General features: G+C 41.2%; 1 protein-coding gene across 1 annotated transcript; it reads left to right on the top strand.

The window, feature by feature from the left end:
• Positions 1-473: 473 nt before the first annotated feature.
• Positions 474-9,660, top strand: prox2 (prospero homeobox 2). Its single transcript, XM_034857640.1, has 5 exons — positions 474-539; positions 2,031-3,651; positions 5,487-5,597; positions 7,068-7,262; positions 8,836-9,660. Exons 2-5 carry the CDS (start codon positions 2,101-2,103, stop codon positions 9,001-9,003), a joined length of 2,025 nt encoding a protein of 674 aa, XP_034713531.1. The 5' UTR covers positions 474-539; positions 2,031-2,100; the 3' UTR covers positions 9,004-9,660.
• The last annotated feature ends 8,950 nt before the right edge of the window (positions 9,661-18,610 follow it).

The following is an 18,610-nucleotide window of genomic DNA, read 5'->3' as shown; positions in this document are numbered from 1 at the left end:
AAGGGCTGAAAGAGGAGCTAGAAAAGATGTGGAAAGTAAGAGCAACAGTGGTGCCAGTGGTAATCGGAGCACTGGGGGGTGTTACCCCCAAACTGGGAGAGTGGCTGCAGCAGATTCCAGGTAAAAACATCAGAGGTCTCTGTCCAGAATAGTGCAGTCCTAGGAACAGCTAAGATACTGCGCAGAACCCTCGAACTCCCAGGCCTCTGGTAGAGGACCCGAGCTTGAGGATGACACATACCAACCCCACAAGGGGTGGGCGGGATTTTTTAAATATATATATGCATGTTCCCAAAATAGGCCTACCTATTAGGTAAAAATAGGTATTTTGAAATCCACCTTTCAATCACTAGCTATCAGTCCAACACCTTACACATACTTTCCTCCTCTTGACATTATGTGGGTAATGTGTGACCACCTCATTGCTTTCACATGGCCACGCCCCAGCTCCCTCTGATGCCTCGACTCTCCTGCTCTGCTACTGCCCATCTCACAGTGTGCGCAGGCCATCAGCTCGGCAGCACTTCCCGGCGCAACAGGTAAGGTCCCATCACAGCCGCTCACACTCTCTCTCTCTCTCTCTCTCTCTCTCTCTCTGTGATCGTGGTTAAACTGCAGCCCCGTAGTGTGACAAAGTGCATGCATGCAGCTCACACTGCTTAAAAACTCATCACTGGAGTTTAGTGGTTTTTCGTGGGAGGTGATTTTGACACTGACGCATGCTTTCACAGCACAACTGACAGCACGTTTGGTGAGGTTTTAATTAGGGTTATCAAACGTTTATTGATTATTAAGTGAATGTTTCAGTTTTTATAACTAAAAAAGTATTTGGTTTGCTTATTGAGATTATAGTTGTAAATACAAATTAGGACCACATTTAAAAAAATGAATTATAGCCACTGTAGCTACATTTTATGTTCTTCTTTATTTGGGCATCAGCTAATTCACCATTTACTCACAACCAGTAGGTCTACAGCCTCTGGTATACTGCATTATATTTTCTAAATGTAAAGAGTAAATTAAACAAGACAATTTATTTTTGCGATTTGAAATAACTGAATTGTTTTTACAATTTTTTTCCTAAAGGAGTTTGGTCTTACTGATAACATGTTTATTTATATTAAAAGTAAGAAAATAGAAACGTAAGTGGGACTGATATAGAATCCAATGTCTAGAAATAAAAAGTAGAATCTGTACTTTTCAAGTGCATCATTTCATTCAGAAGTATTTTATAATTAGTTTAACAATGAAATTGCAGTCCATGTTGGGAGTTAAGGTGTTACAGCACAAAAAGTATTATTAGATAAACTTTTAAATTCATTAAGCCATGTGACCATAGAATAAGAAAATTGAGTTTATTTCTTTTATCAATGAAGATCATGTCTTGATCATACCTTAAGATGACAACCAAAGAAAACAGATGTTTTCATAATACGTTCTCTTGTCTATAATGTTCACACAGAGACATTTCTTGTGCGTGGTCTGTGGCTTTCAGAAGCTGGAATTTACCTTTTAATGAATATTTAAGTTGTTCTTTTTATCCTTTGTGTTATTATTACGACTTAAGATGAAATGATACAAAAGAACACACTCCCTTATTAATCAAGGATTTCTCCTTTTTAAAATTTTAAAATTACTGTTTCATAGAAAATCAAAGAACCCTACATTATTTGCAAGATCCTCATTTCTGAAGATCTTGCAAAATAATGTAGGGTTCTTAGATTTTTTTATGACACAGTAATTCTACATTTTAATGTTAATGTAGGAATTTTAAAATCACAGGTGTAACTTTAGGTTTTCTAAACAAAATGACAGAGTTACCTGTGAATGTAGTATATATTTAATAAATGTACTGGTAATAATTTTACAAATTAATATACTTTATCTTTGCTATCTACCCAAGCATAAAGAGACATTGCTTTAACAGTTTGATTCCAAATGTCACGATTAATATCAAATGTCACGGCTATAGCACATTGTTTTTTTTCATTATTTATTATCATAACTGTTTTACTTTTTCGTCCTTTCAGATTCTTGCATTTTTACATAACTCTGTTTGCAAAACGCCTGTAGCCGAAGCAGCCAGTTTTCTCAGTGAGCATGAACCTCAGTCTTCCCGACCAGAACATGCACAACTCCAGTGAAGGCTGCCTAGAGGACAACAAACCTGATGTCATGTTGCCTTGCTTCCGCAGAAACATGTATGATGAGCCTCTGGCCTCATACTCCAGCGGATCCATTATCTCTCAACTCCTCCGCAAGACAATCCACAACAAGAGGGCACTAGATGAAAGTCACTTCTACCTTTCCAGCTGCACTGCCGCTGACTCCGGCCAGGAGGACCAGTGCAGCGTCTCCTCAAAGGACAGCATGGTGGAAGCTGCCTCCCCCAGCGGTCATGTTTCTGCAGGAGCCAGCCTGGAGGGGGAGCATCCCATGACTGACCACCTGCAGGCAAAGAGAGCCAGAGTGGAGAACATTATCAGAGTCATGGCCGGCTCTCCCAACAGCAGGCAACATGGAGAAAGTGAGAGGTCTGACACAGATGCCAGAGACACAAGGGAGGGCAGAGAAGCATACAGAGAGAACAAACGTAAGCAGCGGTTGCCTCAACATCAGGAACATAGTGTAGGAGGACCGGCAAACAGAAGACCTGGGAGCAGCAGTGGTGATAACTGCAACACCAAGGATGAGGAGTGTCACAAGCTGAAAGAGCAGCTCCACAGCATGCAGAGGCTGTTGCGTCAGCTTCAGGAAAAGTTCCTTCAAGTTTACAACCAGGAGGACCCTGAACACAACAACAGAGATGAGAGAGAAGTTACTGTTGAGCAAGACACTGTGGGAGAAAGCACAGAGCCACGCTACGTAAGCACTGAAGATGTTTTTGAAAGGAAGAATAGCAGAGTGACTGAAGAGTGTAAAGACCAAATGAAAGTAGTTGGTTACCTGTTACACCAGAGAGAAAGTCAGAACCTTCAGGAAACCCTGAAGCACGAGCTCTCCAGGGCTGTGAATGACTGTGTGGACAAAGTGTTCAAGAAGGTGTCCTCCACTGGGCTGGATCTGTCCCCTCAGCAGCGCATGTGCTCATCTCCAGAAATGCAGCTCAGCATGGGGTCAGACAGAAAGAGCCAGCAGGTGGGTTCCAACCAGGAACACTCCCAGTCTGGGGAGGCTGTAGTGAAACCCTGCTCTTTGGAGTATTATGAACACTCTGAGGCTCAAAGCCCACAGGACCAGACAGAGGCACTGTCACTGGTGGTCCGCAAGCCGGCAGTGACTCCTCTGAGCTCAGTCACCCCGACAGTGAAGAGGCCCTATCCTGTGCACCAGACACCATTTCAGTTCAATTACAGCACCCCTCTGCATGACAGTCAGATCCTAGAGCATCTTCTTAGGTACGGACCCCATTCCAACTTCGGGGGTCTCCCTTGCATGCCCCCATCAATGGACAGAACCTCTCCCGACTCAGTGGACCTGCCCTGGGACACCATTGCCATGAGGTCCAAGGTGACATCCAGCCACCTCGGCCACCACCCTCGTCCCTCCGGCCTGGGGGCGGTGACGGTCGACAACCTGTGTCTCCCTCATGTCAAGATTGAGTGCGGTGAACTGCAGAGCATGGCTGAGCGAAACCCCTACATGTCACTCAATATATCCTTTCACTTAAAAGAAATATTTCTTTTTCTTGATGCAGGATTAAGAACTATATTATTTAATAATGATGATTAAAAAAAGGTGTGTTTTTGATAGATGTAGGTTAAAAGTGCAGTGATGTAAAAAACCAAACAGTGACTTTACTGTGTAAATACAAAACAGATATTACAGAATGACTACATTTTATAATACCTTTCTTTTTTAAAGACTTCAAACACAACCTACTTGCACAAATTTGCAGTGAAAATCCTGGTAACATCATATTCTGTACTATTCCAGCAACAGCTGAATAGATTTGAAAAATCTCACATATACTGTGTATATCTGTTTATTTTACACAACCTCCCTATATTGCTTCATCACATAGCTCTTCCATTTGAACAATGGCTGGTTGAAGCTCATTGCAGCATGGGCAGGTCCAGTAGCAAACTTCAAGGAGAATTTTTTCTTTGATCTTGCTAACCCAATAGAAAATTATAGCATCTTCTTTAATCTTAGCATGGTAATGACTTTAAGTTTAGAAAAAGACAAATAAAAAGGAATACAAGGCTTTGATAAGAATTGCCAGGAACAAAAGCCAATTTTTCAAAGGCAGAAAAAGCATCAGTTTCTGTTTCAGGAAGCATCGTTTTTTCAGACTTGAAAAGGTGCAGGATCTATTTCTCCATCATCAGAGTGATAGGGGTGCATCTAAAAGGTCACATCTGAGTGCTGGTGGAAACCAAAAGTGCCTCCCAACCACAACACTTGAGCTCTTGTCTTGAGCATTTGTTGTTGGATACCTTTGTAAGAATGTACATGATTGAAATAGAGTGCAAGATAACAGTTGTTTTGCCGCATAGGAACTCAAAGAAAGTCTCCCTGGGATAAGTTGTTCTATTCAGGGAAAAATGTGAGTTTTTTGTTTGCTAACATCCGCAATCAATATGATTCGAATAATATCTACATTTCATCTTTCTTTGCCTGAGTTAATTAAAATAAATAATTTGTTCACTATCGCTCTCTAGAAAGTAAAGTATCCTAAAATAATCACTAAAGTGTTCATTTTTGTGGATTCTCTTGTCGCAAGGCATTAGATAGGAATATTATGTGGTGCCTCTCGGGATTCACTTTATCTTTATGGAGCAAAGAGCTCTGCTTCTCTTTGAACAATACCACATAAATCTTTCATCCAAACGTCCGTATTTCAAAGGTAGGGTTCCCTAATAAATGTATGGCGTGGGGACCTGATAAGGAAATATTATGACCTAAGGCGTGGTGGTGGTGGTGGTGGTGGTGGACTACAGACGAAATGCTTCTGAGTCTCTTCGTTGCCATAGGGGGAACGCTTGAGGAGGTATTGCATTCATGAATATTGACAATAAAGAAAATATACGTTGAATGTTACACCATTTAAATTGTTTTTGACCACATAACCTAAGAAACATTTTAGAAAATATATTGTTTGTAACTTTTTTGTAACATTTAACAAAATTCACAGTTTTTGCAAGATTTTTTTCCCAATGGGCAACATATGTTGTCTTTAAATCAACTTAATTAGCATCTCCTTTTTTCTAAACATTTTAAAACAAGCTGTCATAACATCCAGGCATGAAGTGCTTTGCTCTCTAATTAAAAATCTCTAATCTAATTCGTAATTCTGTTTTGCCAATAAGCACATGTTAGGGTCATTATTGACTCCCTGGTTAATGCCGAGCTGTTCTTTAGGGAAATTCAATTTAGCTGAAGATTGAGGCAACACAATACTCTGGTCTGCTATCACTTTGCAAAGCACTGTATGCCGGGTGTTGTATTTAATTGCCAGTTTTTTCTGCCTTAACGTCAATGTGAACATCCAGGAGGGTCTCACTCCAAGCCATCTGAAGAAGGCAAAGCTAATGTTCTTCTATACCCGCTACCCCAGCTCCAATGTGTTGAAAACCTTCTTCCCTGATGTCAAGGTATTTTTTTTTAATGTGTAAAATAAATCTCATTTTTCATTTAAAGTCACAAACAACCAACAGGATTGTTTGCCCTGCGTTTAACTTCGGGTATGTACTTTTCAGTGTGTGTTTGGGACAAAAAATCTGCAGTGTGTCGGAGGAGAGAAACAAAAACGCAGAGGGTTTAAACAACAAAGCCACTGAGCTGCTAGTATGTCCTGGGGGCAGAGGGAGATACAGGGGCATTCTCTCTTTAAAAAAGCCACTCCAGTCAGCAAATGGAGTGACAAAGGACTCTGTAGGCAAGGCATTGCTATTGAGTGTCAACTGACAGTTGGTATTAGAGACTTGTGCGGCAGCAACCAGGCGGCGATGAGCTGGCCCTAAACACAACATCCTGTGTATTTTGGCCTTGGGCTCGTGTCATGCCTCCTCTTCTATCTCCTTCTTTTGTCTTCTTTCTTGTCTCCTTATCTGTCTCCTGTTGTGTGTTCTTCTCATTCATCATTTTTATCTCTGCTTTCTTCTCTTTAATCTTTTCCAGTAGGAACAGTACATGCTTCCTGCGTACGAGCTCCCACTCTTACCTCCTCTCTTGCCCACCTTCTAATTTTCCCTTGAGTTTCTCTTCCATCTCCTCTTCTATCTTTTCTCCTTCCACCATGGCCCTGGATCTTTGAGCCAGTGTGGGCCCCTGTATCTCAATCTGCTCTGACCCCCGAGGTCAGGGGGGAGGATGCTGTTGCTGCAGCCCTGCGAACGTCTCCTCCTTGCTTACAATCCTGTGGTGGGAAGTGGCACTGAACAAAAGAGCAACTAATCCCAGTGTCTGATTCCATCCTATCAGCCCGAGTCATTGAGAGGGAAGCTTCCTTCTGTCCTTATGCTGCCGCTTTTTCACCCACCACACCAGAGAGAAGAAGCGTCTTTGATGCCTGCTCAGCCCTTAGGCATTTTTTTCTGTCTTTCTGGATGAGGAGATAGAATAACAAGACTAATGTCAAGACTGAGTTTAGAAATACAGAGCCCTGACAGATGTTTTTTCACCCCGGACACTGGTGGGAAAAGCTCAGAGCAATTAATGTTGCGTAGAGTGACGGACCATTTGGTAGCATTTTGCCCTACAGGTACCAAATGCAGGTTTCAGTCAATTATGGAAAGGGTGGCTAATGCCAAAGCATCAGTCAGCCATTTGATTTTTGAGATCAAGATTCTTTTAACATTTTATATGCACTCATTGAAGTCTAAAATAAATTCTGAAATGACGTATTTCATTCATCCCAAATAGGATGGTCTTTGCGTTCCTTTGCCTTCTTCACACAGAGATCAAAGGTCGGAGAAGCACTTCTCGAGCTGCTAGAGATTCATTGTTTTGCTCAAAGACAGATTGTCAATTATTACAGATCATTGTCGATGCAGGACCCCTGAATCCTCGACTGTAAGCTTATGAATGGTAAAATAAGCTTGTGTTTTTTCTTCCATTTCCAGTTCAACCGTTGCATCACCTCTCAGCTGATCAAGTGGTTCAGTAACTTCAGGGAGTTCTACTACATCCAGATGGAGAAGTTTGCCCGCCAGGCTATCGTTGACGGCGTCAGTGATGTCAAAGACATGACAGTTAGCAGGGACTCAGAGCTGTTCCGGGCACTGAACATGCACTACAATAAAGCCAATGACTTCCACGTAAGTGTCACTCATTAGTCATTCCTCTTTTATCGTTTGTATTGTTTGCGTAGAGATGATTCTATCAGAATGTTTGCTCATGAGTTTTTGTCTAAAGAGGTACTGCTCTCATTCTGTACTTTGTGTGATGGATGAACAAGGTTATCCATTTTATGGCAGGCGTTTAGCTTAGCTTAGCATAAAGACTGGAAACGGGGAAACAGGTAGTCTGTCTCTCTCTGAAACTAACAGAATCCACCGACCAGCACCTCTAAAGCTCACTAATTAACATGGAATATCTTTTATTTATTTTTGAAATTATGAGCAGTTGCCCAGCAACCATGAATTGTTGAATTCTTTGTTTTGGACTTTGTTTTTAATTAGTGGGCTCTGGAGTTGCTGGTAGGTGGATTTTGTTACCTTAGGACAGAGACAGGCTAGCTGTTTCTCCTTTTTGTTATTCTTCATGCTAAGCAAAGCTAACTGGCACCTGGCTGCTGCTAGATATTTAACACATAGACATGAGAGCGGTATCAATCGTTGAATCTGACTCTGCCAGATAGTGAATAAGCATATTTCCCAGAATGCCCAAGCATTCGAGTTGACCCTTTCATCACAGCAGTTACCAACCTGCTGAAGTATGCTCTCCTGTCAGCATGTAGCCATGGTCACGTATGTCGTGTGGTGACCTGTGTGTCACACTGCACCTGTGGCTGGCCAGCCTTTACAGCCATTATCTAAACTCCAGAGTGATGCTTTATCAAACTGTGGGAAGAGGAAGCCACAAAATCCCACTAAAACAACTCAGGATTAGAGGACCAGTACGCCTGAGCGAGACTGAGATTGCTACTGATGCGGAATGCTGAGAAAGACGCTGTGGATTCCGAGGGAGAAGGCTGTTTGGTGGGAAAGGGACGGGACCGTTTTCTTTACCTTGGGACCAAGACATTCCTTTCCCAGGGATGCTTTTGTGTCAGGAGATGAGGGGAAAGAAAAATAACGTATGCCAACAACTGTTGTATTAACTGGTCAGTGGATGGGAAACAAGGGCTGCAGGGCGGGTTTCTCCCAGCATCCCTTGCATCAAGACTTCCTTTGTTGATGCGTTTGAATCCTGGTTTAATTATTGGACACATAGCCCAAGTTTAACGGCATCAAATCCTTACTTAACCACAATAATGTCTAAGTTTATGCCTAAACACAACCTATATCAAATCATTTTAATCTTCTTGCCATGTTCCTTGTGGGATTCAGAACCGTTCTTTATTGTCAGCGCTCCGTGGGAAGAAAGCTCACCAGTAGTTAGTTAATGTTCAAGAAAATAACACTAGCTAATCAAAGAGGCCTCTAACTGAAAGCTAATGATCACAGCATCACATTTATTGTATGTGTGCAGAGAACAAAGAGATGAGCTCCCTTTCATCAGTTTTAGTGTTTGAAGAATTGTGCTACAGGTCTTCATTTCATATGTTTTGGAAAACTGAGACAGATTGTTCAGTATGCTTGTAACACAGCATAACACAAAGTACTTTTTCATTGTTAGAATAAGATTTATTGATTTATCTTCAACGCTTCCACTTATTTTCTGTTACAGGTGCCAGACAGATTCCTCGAGGTTTCTGAGATCACCTTGCACGAGTTTTACAGTGCCATTTCTGCAGCCAAAGATTCAGACCCCTCTTGGAAAAAGGCCATATACAAGGTGATCTGTAAACTGGACAGCGACGTTCCGGATGAGTTCAAGACATCTTCCTATTTATAGACTGACGTGGAACATTACAACCGTGAAGGAACTTGTTTAGAGCTAGTGAATTAGTCACTTGACTATTATTTCATCCTTTCTTGTAGTGCATTTTAGTGAGGTGAAATGTAGATGTTGGATAATTAATCACATTGTAGATCAGGTGAAAACACACACAGAGACATCATTTTAAATATTGCTAAGCTGTCTATAGTCTAAAATGCTGCATGTTCTACTTTTACAAACAAGCATCATTAGTAATGCTCTTGTGGTTTATTCTATTGTTTAGTGTTTACTTGTATAATTTGCCTCAACACATTTAGAGAGTTATTGAGTTTGTTGTTACAAAGTGTAATCATTCTTTTTGATATTGTGAAACTATAGTGTAGCCTGATTTAGCTGAACCAGAAAAGTTTTTTGGGCAATTCCCGTGAGTATTAGTTTGCTTTTAATTTTATTTGATAGCTGTGTGTTGTGTAAACGTACATTTGCTGTTGTTGTATGTTGCATAATGTTCTCTGATTATGTTGGAAACTTTTAGCTTGACAGGATGTGCATGTGAAAATACTGCAAATGATTGTTACGGGTTTTATTATCATGTACAAAGGTCATGTGAAGTACAATCATTTACCAATATTTCATTCACAGAAATTGTACCGGATGATTATTAAAATAAAAGATGCACTAAATTATAATATACAATTTGTGTGTTATGCTTTTCTTTGGCAATACATGAACATATTTTAAAGTTTGAAGAAGACACACAACAGGTATGTGCTTTGTTTTTGTTTGTACACGTTTAACTCTCCCTATGAAAATACTGTGAGCCACGGCCGAGCCCCTGAGGTGCCTCTAATCCACGTGCACCAGCCAGCTGTTAAATGTCCCCCAAACTATGCCGTTCACATTGTTCACCGAAGCCAATTCAAGTCAACTTTCTAAGGCCTGCATTCATTGTGTGGCCGTTGCGGATGCGAACAACTGCCATGTCTTAAAAACAGCCACAATGCATTCCCTCCTAATGACTAACGCCCGAGGTGACCTCATATCAGAGTTGTGCCACCAAAGCAAAATTCCACAAACCCGTTGACTCTTTCTTCCAGGCACCCACTCATCACACACTGATTGCAAACACACAAGCACATGCACACGCAAGTATAGTGATGTCACAAAAATCACAGATGAGCTATGTCTGATGCCTTGGGCTTAATGTAAACCAGAAAATCAAAGCAGTGAATTAAATGTCACTGCCAATTGTTCATTTCACTCTGTTGTATTTAGCATGTCAATACTTGCATGTCCACAGGTAATTGTATCCCTTAAACTTTAACAAAAAGGCAACAAGGTGCCTTTAAAATAAGAGAATACAGACAGGAATGCACAACATTATAGACCACTTTTATAAACTGTTTCTTATCACTGTGTGAGATGACAGTGTCTGTGCGTAAAACCAAACATTTAATAGGAAAACCAATTAGGCACCAAAGCACCAATTACATCAGAAATGATAACATTAAGGAAATTAAAACATTAGTTGAATTGGTCGATGACAAAGACTGGAGACAAAAAAAACTCACTAATCTTTTAATAGATATTTCTTTTCAATTAGATCTGTCTTCTTCAGTAAATTGATTTACATTCTCAGCTCAATTAAATGCCTCTGGTCGAACCAAAGTGCTTTGCTCAAATTAATTTTGTTGTGTAACATTTTCTGAACAAGACTTGGTAACCTCTGATATAATGAAAGAAAACAAAGAAAATACCTTCAGTTTGTTTGACTGCCTCTGGCTGACAAGGCCTCAACTTGAGCGTGGCAGCGGCATAGGAAATTATGTTCTGTATTAGAGAGTCTCAGATAACACAGCGTGCTTTGTAATGAAGATGAAATGAAAAGTAAAAGGCAACAGGGCGTCATAAAATATAAACAAAACAAATCTGTTCTGTCGTGGAACCGATTTGTGTTATGCTTTTAACCTTATGGAAAAGCAAAAATTCAAGAAGGATTTTAATGAAGCTGTAGTTTTCTTAATCACCCACTGAAGAGACAAAATAAAGACAAAATGTGCATTAGTCTTAGAGATGAACAGAAAAGAGTAACAGCATCATCTAGTGAATCTCTGGTGTAATACATGCAGCTGAGCTCGCCTCAAACTCAATTTACGTATCTCTCGCAGTACAAGTTGGATCATCTTTAGTGTATACAAATAGTTTTTTTTTTTTTTTTTTTTTTACATTTTAGCCGATCACTAGTATTCTTTTCAAATTAAATATACTCTATAAATCAGTTTTAATCCATTGAATATACAGCATTGGATTCTGTTGTGTATAAAAGTCTCCACACAGGGGTGCACTTGTGACTGGGTAGAAAATGAACACGATCAATTGTTTCAACCGGCAAGGACTTCAGGGAAGGGGACACTGTGAAATCTTTTATAATTGTCAACATTGTATTTTACATTTGTGGGTTAAAAAAAGCATGGCTGATTGTGTACAGTCAATGTATGTGTGTGGTGTGATATTAATGGAAAAATGAGCCAGTGTCTCCTTAGCAGGGTCCTGGAAAGACAAAGGCAGGATCAAACACCCTTGAGCTGGAGACAAAAGCAGCTGTGGGACCGAGGGCATTGGGACAGTCCCTCTGTTTAATCTCCTGTTCAGAGATACAGGCTTTTTGGCAGGCTCAGGGTGCAGGGAGCAATAGCGAGTGCAACTTGAGAATGGAGGCCGCTGACTTTAGGCTGCCCTTCAGACAACCACTTCTTGGTGTAGTTTGGTGTGATCACCAGTAAATCTTTATTAATTTTAATTGGAGCCCCCATTTAAAAGAGCAATTAAAGCGGATTAATCGAGCCCGTCCCGTATAATGTCTTCTGTTAATTAGTTTGTCAGCACTGTTTTAATATCGCTTAATGACTTCATATTTCAGGGATGACATTAAAGGGATGCTGAAGGAAAAGAAATGGGCTTATCACAATGCGCTGCTTTAATGGGAGATGTCCCCCGCCAGCGGGCAAGGTCAGGCCTGGGGCCGCTGGGGAGGAAGAGGCTTCAGGGTGGCTCTGAGGCAGCCACCTCCAGGGAAACACTGCCTCACACACTGTCACACAGTCAGTGTTGTACATACACTCTCCCTCATTCACTCAGGCAACAAATAAGTCTGGGATTCGAAAGAGTGTCTATCCTCTGTTTTTGCTCTTTTGCCTTGTCTATTTTGGATAAAGATGGGAAAGTTTATGGTAAACAGATCAGGATGAAGTAACTCAGACTCTCAGAATGATTCACTCACACAAATTGCTCTGCAGACAACCAAGCCACCAGGATGCTGCATGCCAGATGTCATATCTTCAGATCAAACTGACAGCTAATGGCAGTGGTGCCAAGCCTGCCAAAAGATTTTTTTTTTTTTTCATTTGTTTCACATTTGTTGACATCACAGATTTTGGCCACTTGTGGGATACATATCCATATCCTACTTTTACAATCTGTTGCTGTTCCCATCCTCATCTCTGTGTGAGCTGAAATACAAGACAAGGAATCAATTAGTTTTACTAGTTTATTTGAATAATTCCTTTAACAGATGCCCTGTCATTTCAGGTGTAAAGGGTTCATGTGTTGGGTGGGTGTGGTGGGAAAAAGGAGGTGCCATAAATAAGAAATCCCTGTGAAGGGGTTCCGTGGTTTGAAAAAGATTGGGAGCCACTGATGTTAAGCAAACTAACCAAAGTTGAATATCCACAAATACAAAATACATTTAATGGGTCTAATGCTCTACTCTTATTTTGTAATGATTTACAGTACACTCCCTTTTTGTGAAATACCAGATGTTTAACAGAAGCTTTGATTAACTGAACATGCTCCTCAGGTGGATGTTAACACAAAGTTGAACTCTTATTTTGAAAAGATTTGCTGCACAGTAACAGTGTCTGCACATTAGCCCGTGATGCTCCCTACACAGTCACACTAAGCTAAAAGGTGGCACCCAGCAGCAAGAAGTTGATAAAAACCAACAGCACATCCTCCTTATTGCAGTTCTGGCTGGCGTGCATCCCTGCTAATTTGAGTGTGCCCTCGCACCTCCACTCTCCTCAGCAGATTCATAAATCTCATTCCCATTATCCCGCTAATTAGCCAGGATTACAGGAGCATGTAATGCCCCCGCTTCCCAATAGATTGATTGGAGGACGGTCTCTTTGTTTTGAAATCACTTCCTGATTGATGTACAGAGCCCTAGTTTGCAATTGTAATGGCCCAGATGTTAACAATCAAATGCGTTTCCGCTCCAGGAAGTAACAGTCTGTCATGGAAGAGGAGCCAGCCGAGCGTGTAACGACACATCACAGGAGTGTGGGGAAGGAGGGACTGCAGAGAAGGGGTTGGAGGGATGGAGGGATGAAGAGAGGGGGTTAGGTACTGGAGCCCTGGCTTGAATTGCTACTAAAAGGGGGCATCATCTCCATGCCCATATACTTCCATCTGAAAGCTGTTGAAGCTCTATGTTTTTGGTGACGTTTGTGGTTGTATTGGCTTTTCTGATGCTTGATTCTGATCTGGATTTGTTTTTTATTTCTTGAATTGGCCCTTTAATTCTTTTAAATTGCAGGTGTCTGAAAAGTCCCATATTTCGTTTAGTCATTGTAATTAAAGATGACCATAGTTAAAGAGGCTCATAAACTGCCACAAGACTTCATCAGCACATTAACATTGAAGATGTTGTTATCAGTGGCAGTTTCCACTCCGTCTGAGCGATCCACTTTGCAAACAGTAGAGGGCACTATTGTCTAACCAAACTGATTCCTTTGCTTTCCTCCTCATTCCTCTTTTCTTACCCTTCACCTATAAATCACTTTCCTGGATAGTTAATGGATATAGAAGCAGATCATGAGTGAGCTATCTGTGGGGCGATAATTTAAGTGAAGATCCCCACACTGATTGCAGTGAAAGGTTATTTATTTCAACAATAATGCAGGACACAATGGGGAATCTGGGCAAGATTACCAGCTAGGGTACGCTAGAGTGCTCATCTCCAATGGAGCAGCGTGTAAATTGGGTTCACTTTCCCCAATGAAAATACAAACTGCAGTTTATTTCAACTTTATGCACATGGAAGGCTGTGCTTCCCTCTCAAGGGTGGCTGGGGACTTAGAGATGGCTGTGTATATGAGGGTGGAGGGGGGGTGTTTAGACCTTGAAAAATGTCCCTTTTGTCCCTGAGTCTCCGGAAGGCTGAACTATTGAGGTATGTTCCCCCATCCACCAGTTTTCACTCTCCACTAATTAAAAAGCATGATGACAATAAGGAAATGTTATAAAGCATGTTGGCCTGAATAATGGCCTGAATAAGCACAGGCTCCTAAATGGGACTGAGGTAAACTCTTTGTGTGTGCATGTTTGTATGCATGTGTGTTGTGTACACAGTGGTGCTGGGCACTATTGATTGACTGTGTTGGTGGAGAACCGCAGGGCACAGAAGCCAGCTCGGCACAGATACTCCAGTTCTCCCCTCATGCAGAAAAATGCATGATTAAGGCCCAACTGACATGTCTAAAAAGTCCTGGAGAGAGAAGAGGAAATAGCTCCATATGCTGCCCCATGTGGTCACAGCATCCTGAAAGTATGGCACTGCTCACTGTCTGGTTCTGCATCACTTCCAATAGCCTTTAATCACCTGGCTCTATAAACAATGCACTGGTGAACACATGCCACAGCAGAGTACAGGAACTTTAAAGGCTGTAGCGTACAATGCTCAGCACACTCGGGTGTACAAATGTATACTTTTACATGTCTGTCATGCTCCAGGCTTTCAACCATGCTGTCAGCCAAGATATGCATCGGACATGGATCCAATGCTGTGTGAGGTATAACCATTGGGTAAAAGATGGCAGCCCTTGAGCTGCATGATAAGCACTGTCACAGAGACATAACATATGTATCTATGCTATGCTTTGCTTAACGCTCCGTCAGGCTTTGGTTGACTTTACCTGGGGTGGCAGGTGAATTCCCCTGCCCAGTGCCATAGCTCAGGAGTGAGAGGATCAAAGCAGCAGTGTTTGAAGTAGTGTAGAGAATGAAAAGGTATGAAAAGCCAAGAGAGGTACAGTGAAGGGGTGTATTTAGGACTCACCAGGGGGGATTTCTATCCCCAGATGGGCCTCCTCATAAGCAGACTCATTCCTCAGGGTGATAGAAGCTAAGCAGCCCTTTCAATGCATGCAGCCTTCCATCCAGATGGGTGGATCACAGGTCGTATCGTCCCAGACAACTGACTGGGGACATTTGGGTGGCTGGTCCCAGGGGGACAGCATGGGACAAGAGGGAACCTGCCGGAGACTGGCAGCTGCAGCACTCCCTCCTGGCCTTACACACCCGAGGGTGTGCCTGCTGCTCAGCTAGTGCCCCAGTGGCATGTGACAAATGGTGACATGCTTCTGCTCCCCTGCTTTGTTAGATCGGTGGCCCTGATTGAGAGCAACGCAGCCTGCATCTCTCAGATCCATATGTCTGCAAAAAGACAGAGGGAAATGAACGACAGAGGGAGCAGACTCATCTGCAGCTTTAGCAAATGCTCAGACAAATGAAAATAAAGTGATATCATTCCAGCGCATAAACGTATGCAATTTTTCTGCAATAATGGGGTAGCGGAGATGAGCATGTGCACTGCCATCATTTTATTTACATATGGATGAGTCCATTTTTGTTTTTATGCACACCGCTCTCTTCATTAAAATGTGCAGCTCAAGTCCTTCAAAGGAGGATCATATTTCATAGAAGAATAAGGAGAGTTTTGAAGAAATAAAACAAGAAAGAAGACAACTGAGCCAGGCCTTCCACTGAAGTTCCAGCAGCCTTTATTAAAAGTGTGGCATGATTGATAACCTGTCAGTCATCGGAATAATCACGACCAATCCCGTCTCTTGCAGCCAGCTCTGCTTCCCGCCCTCATCCTTTATGCCCCTATCACCCCTAACACATCCACTTGCCATTGAAAACCTGTAATTGAATGGGTTTTTGTCATTATTGTGATTAATCATATTAATTTGAACTAATTAAGAGATGGTCTGAAGTTATGACAATTAGATTAATGAAATTAGTTTAAACTTTTTTTACCCAACCTAATAAAAAAGGGAAAATCAGACCAAGACTGTTACGAAACAGTTGGCAATCTGGATTTTGGGACTAATTGAATGTCTGATTTTATTAATGATGAAATTTATAAAAGTCCTTGAGGGGGAAATTAACGCAGATTCAGCGGCTAAGAGTAGAAAATTAATTAAAATTCCTGGAGATATTCCTGCCATTAAAGGCACCGGCCCTGTTAACCCTGATCCTACTGTGAATGGCTAGTGTGTACACACAGGGGCTCTCCACAGTGACTGGAGGGAGATATATGGGCGTTTAGGGATGACAGATAAGCTTCCTTTAACTGAGGTCATTAGGGGTTCCGTGCTGAACTCTCGGTATTTGTTCTGGGTTTCCTTTACATTATTTCTTTACACTATAGATCCCAATCACATTTAGAATACAATTCAACATTCTTTTAGTCATTTTGAGTACTCTGCATCATCAGGCCCATGCCTGCATTAGAGAACCCCTTCAGCACAAAATCATATCATATCAATAGGTATTTTAAATTGGCTATTAGTGATTAGAGAGTAAAAACAAAAGCTACATTAAAAACTGATAACTGTGAAAATAGAACAGATGAAAATCAGCAGCTGCAGCAATGATTAAACTGCTGGTGTGTCGACAGCCGCAGGAGGGCACAGCTCCTGTGACACTCTGAAAAGATGCATGTTTAATGTATATTCTTGCTGGGAAGTGTCAGGGGGTGTGGGGGGTTTGGTCAAACCCTGGCCGGGGCTCGCAGTTTGTGAAAAGTACAATAAAAAGATGGAATATAAATAATGGCTTAAGGTTAACATTAGGCCAATTGTACCTTGGCATAGGTGGAAAAAAAAGGTTTGTGTATACCTTAATTAATCACCCGTTTAGCACCCAGCAGGCTAAGTGATCCAGCTCAAACACACCCAACAGGTGCATGCTTGGTCTGGCTAACATAATAATTGCTAGTAAGGCCTTTCTGTGGTTTGTGCTGGTTCTGCTATAGTTGTGACTTCATAGACTGACTGAAAGAAGTGGGACAGAGAGGCTGAGACTAGTTGTAGTGAGTGGGATGACAGATGAGTGCAAAAAGCGCACTGTGATAGTTAGAGACATCCTGTTTCTATGGTAGTAATTTTTTGCAGAGGACAATGACAACAGCCATGTTTCCGTCCACACGTGTTCGTCCAAATTAAGCGATATCGAATGAAAAATGCCTTATCAAAACAGGAAAATTCAATGGAATTTCATGAATATCGACTCAAAGGGAATACGTTTGGTCTCATCAGATTTGATCTTGATTATCTTGAATATGCTGCTTATTTGATAAACGCTGATGGAAAGATTATTTGCCTAGTATATAATGAATTACGATTAAGTTTTGTCATTTTATTGTTGCAACCTGCCACAAAACGAAGAAGAAGTAGTTTTGGTTAATTTCCACACATGGCGGGTGTCAACAAAGACAGATGTAAGTGGACGGACAAGGAGACAAGAGACTTTTTGAATTTAATTTATCAGGAACTCGGGAAGGAAATGGCAAACAAAGGTTACGACAAGCTGTGTGACGTCCTCCGGGGTAAATGGAAGGCAATTAAACAGCGAGACATGTCTCACAAAAAGAGTTGTCTCACAGCGGTGCCAAAGGGAAAATAAAAGGAAAGCTGCATCTGCATCATCAAAGCAATGTGTTGATAGTGTTGTTATTTTCTTATTGATATATGCTTGATTTGTTGCTATCAGCTGGCACATAAGCACTATTATAACTTACAATACAAACAATATTGATCAATCGCGCAATATTGATCATTTGTTGGCGCGATCCATTTTGTCTAGAAAAACTTTGTTTGCAAATGTTTGCTTAAAATGTCTCAAATCAATATACCAATTTGATAGCAAAACAGCATGTGACATTATTAGGCACAGGTTTTTATTTGCATTAAAGCCGTTGGACGAAAACACACTTTCGCCAGCTTGATTTGCATGAGTTTTTTTTAACGGAACTTCAGATAATTCGATTGAAAAGTAGATGGAAACTCGGCTAATGTTGCTAGCCAACAAAGCGTTTTGTGTGTGTGTGTGTGTGTGTGTGTGTGTGTGTGTGTGTGCGCACTAAGCAGTGTGTAAAGTGTGCATTCTTCTCATTCTCTGTGTTATCTGCCTCTGTAGTGTTTTTTTCTACTGTTGATTCTATAAGATGTGGTTATTTTATGTTTATATGGCTTTATTGCTTGTTGCACCTGCCACAGTGCCCATAGGCTATTTATTGTTTTTTGTTCAGTTTTGTTTAATTGTGTGAGATTTGTCTCCTTTCTAGTAAGGCTACACTGGGAAAGGCAACTGCAAAGTTTGGGGAAAAGGTATGATATGTACACTTTGAAATGTTATTTTGTTGCTTAAATGTCTTCTTTAATGTAGTAGGTATATCATGTATTAACCTATATTGATATATCATACTTTATATTGAATGAAATAATTGGATATGTTATCATGAAATGTTGATTGTCCCTCTCAGGAAGAACTGAAATAA

Source organism: Etheostoma cragini, chromosome 20 (assembly GCF_013103735.1).
Source record: "Etheostoma cragini isolate CJK2018 chromosome 20, CSU_Ecrag_1.0, whole genome shotgun sequence".
Lineage (NCBI taxonomy): Eukaryota > Metazoa > Chordata > Actinopteri > Perciformes > Percidae > Etheostoma > Etheostoma cragini.
Note: the sequence above shows the minus strand (reverse complement) of the source record. Positions and strands in the feature narration are given on the sequence as shown.

Excerpts from the sequence above, each read along its gene's own strand:
- prox2 (XM_034857640.1), top strand. The coding sequence starts at position 2,101 with ATGAACCTCAGTCTTCCCGACCAGAACATGCACAACTCCAGTGAAGGC. Across the intron at positions 3,652-5,486 it reads GAAACCCCTACATGTCACTC|AACATCCAGGAGGGTCTCAC; the intron begins AATATATCCTTT and ends AACGTCAATGTG. Across the intron at positions 7,263-8,835 it reads ATAAAGCCAATGACTTCCAC|GTGCCAGACAGATTCCTCGA; the intron begins GTAAGTGTCACT and ends TTTCTGTTACAG.